Raw genomic sequence first — 2500 nt, forward strand, 5'->3', positions numbered from 1 at the left:
CATGATGACGTTACTTTTCGATCAATTTATTGTGTAACCTGTAAATGCTATATTTTCTTATTAATTTATTTATCTCTGACTATTGCCATCCATTTAGTTTACAAAGGATGCCATCTTGTGTTATTTAACAACTGTATGATAATTTTAATAAACCATTCTTATAAAAAAAACACTGTAATCTATATATCTATTTGAAAGCTAACCTCTAGTAAGTGATTAAATGTTAATGGTGATAACATTAAAGTAAGATAGAAAAAAAAAAAAAAATGTCGACAATGGCATTATTGTCTCTACCCACTCCCGTATAGGTAGAGTCAATGCCTAGGCGAAAGGATGTGAGGAGCAAGCTGTTGCCCATGCAGCAGGCTCCCTCTCTCGACGCATCTGATGGATCCAAAAGATACAGATATGCACACATGCTCCTGCAATCAGCCAAAGGGCATATTAGCAACTGTTAACTAAAATTATTTCCTTTTCCACCCACAGGTTCTTAGAGAACAATCAAGTAGATGTGCTGTCCGAAGATTCTTTACTCGGACTCGCAGAGCTCACGTCGCTGTAAGTATCAGTCACATGATTCTGCTTTCAGTTTGCAATGACGCGTTTGTCTCTGATTATATTCGTAATTATGCCACTTAATCACCTTAATTTCCATTTATCTGTATATTACTCTATTTGTTATGGACAAGTTGTTAGGCCACTTTGTCGTGATTTCGCTGGGCCCACTGATTACGCCCTCGCCGGCAAACGTCAGTATCCCCTTCGAATCTGCAGAAAACGAGGCCCGTCCCTCGATGGAGGGGAAACGCCAACGGTCAACCCTGCATGGGTTTAACTATTACACACAGACACCTTCTGCTGTCTCGCATGTACATGGGTCCTGATCCCTCATTCGGAAGGTGGCATCCTACCTCCATACAGGTAACTGACACGCTAAATGTTACCCAGACTCTTGGTCGTGAGTGACCTGAAGGCTCCACTACAACTTTACTTGTTTATACCAATGACCAATACCAGTGTTCAGTGCCAGTCAGCATTTACCATGAATTTGGCCTCATGACACCAAGCAGGTTTGATAAGAGGTAGGTAGTAAGTCTAGAGAGGCGAGAAGCTGTTCCATTTACATAACGATTTCGCCGATCCGGGCTCGTCCAGCAGGTAAATATTGCAAGTATTGAATGGACGAGGTCGAGGTCCACTTTACCGCTGCGCTGGAAAATGGAAAATGGTCCCTTTTAGTCATCCCCAACACTACAAAACAATTATGTGGGATAGAATAATTATCATATTACTTTTACCCTGGAATTATTCTTTATTTCTTCTATTTCAAATTTCATTATTACGAGTAGTTGATTGTGGAAAAGCTATCCATTCGGCATAGTATATAGGTGCATAAGTGCAGTCACCTGTGATGCAATTATAAGAGAGTTGTTGCCAAAGATCACTGCATAGCATGGGGAAGATTTTGATAAAAAAAAAAACAGCTTACTAAATATAAAAACATCAGTATTAGTATGAAATTAGTAATGCAGGAGTAGGAATTCCCAAAACATTTACTCACATTTTTCTTTCTTCAAATATTTTTCGGAAAAAAATTGTAGCTAATTTACAGTATTAATATACATAATCATGAGAAAAATGCAAAAAAAAAAAAAAAAAAAACAATTCTTAAAAAATCCAGTAACAGTACATATATACACACATATATGTATATATACTAACACACCCACACACACATATATGATCATCATTGGGGAGCAAACGCCACCCTTCATTTTCACCTACAAGGATCCCTCATGGCGAGCCGCCAGGCAGGGGTCATGCCCATCTCTAGCTCTTCATGACAGGTTTGATCGATCTGCCCAAGCCCTGACTTCCTAAGTCGTCTCACAGGAATCCTCCACCCAGGGTTGTATTGGACAGACTACCTGGTGGGCATCCTTTGGGAAACAAGCCAGGTGACTGTGTAGCTTGAGTTGGCGATCACGGATTGTGCAAGTAACAGGTCCTGTACCAATCTCACGATGGAACCGTTGGTTGGACAGAAGGTCCCGCCAACTGCACTCCATGATCCAGTGTAAGAACCTGTTAGAAAATATGAGATTCCAAAGCGCAAGATAGTGTAAAGGTTTCACTACCGTATAGTAAAACTGTCAGTATCAAGACCTTGAAGACATGTAGCTTGATCCTTCTACACAGGTACCAGCCTCTCCAAATAATATTGTTGAGAAAGTCCATGACAACTGCTGCCAGGCCAATTCGTCTACTGACTTCCTGGTCTGACAGCCCGGAGTCATGAACTGCACAACCAAGGTATATAAGGCTCCCTGTGATCTCGATGTTCTCACTGCAACCACGCACCGACTGAGCAGGATCACTTGGCAAAGTCCTGGATCTTGGTCTTGGTCTAGGAGACCTCTAGCCCCAGAGGCTTCGCTTCATTGCTAAATGCATAAAGAACCGCCACTAGGGTTTCCAGAGACTCAGACAGAATAGCAAC

General features: G+C 41.3%; 1 protein-coding gene across 3 annotated transcripts in view; it reads left to right on the plus strand.

Moving 5' to 3' along the window:
* LOC125046134 (relaxin receptor 2-like) overlaps positions 1-2500 on the plus strand; it is a 192559-nt gene that overhangs the window by 126042 nt on the left and 64017 nt on the right. For all 3 annotated transcript variants that reach the window (XM_047643788.1, XM_047643789.1, XM_047643790.1), the window contains exon 10: positions 487-558. In XM_047643788.1, the coding sequence (XP_047499744.1) occupies positions 487-558 (72 nt within the window). The remainder of the gene's footprint in view (positions 1-486; positions 559-2500) is intronic.

This window comes from Penaeus chinensis, chromosome 38, assembly GCF_019202785.1.
Source record: "Penaeus chinensis breed Huanghai No. 1 chromosome 38, ASM1920278v2, whole genome shotgun sequence".
Classification (NCBI taxonomy): Eukaryota; Metazoa; Arthropoda; class Malacostraca; order Decapoda; family Penaeidae; genus Penaeus; species Penaeus chinensis.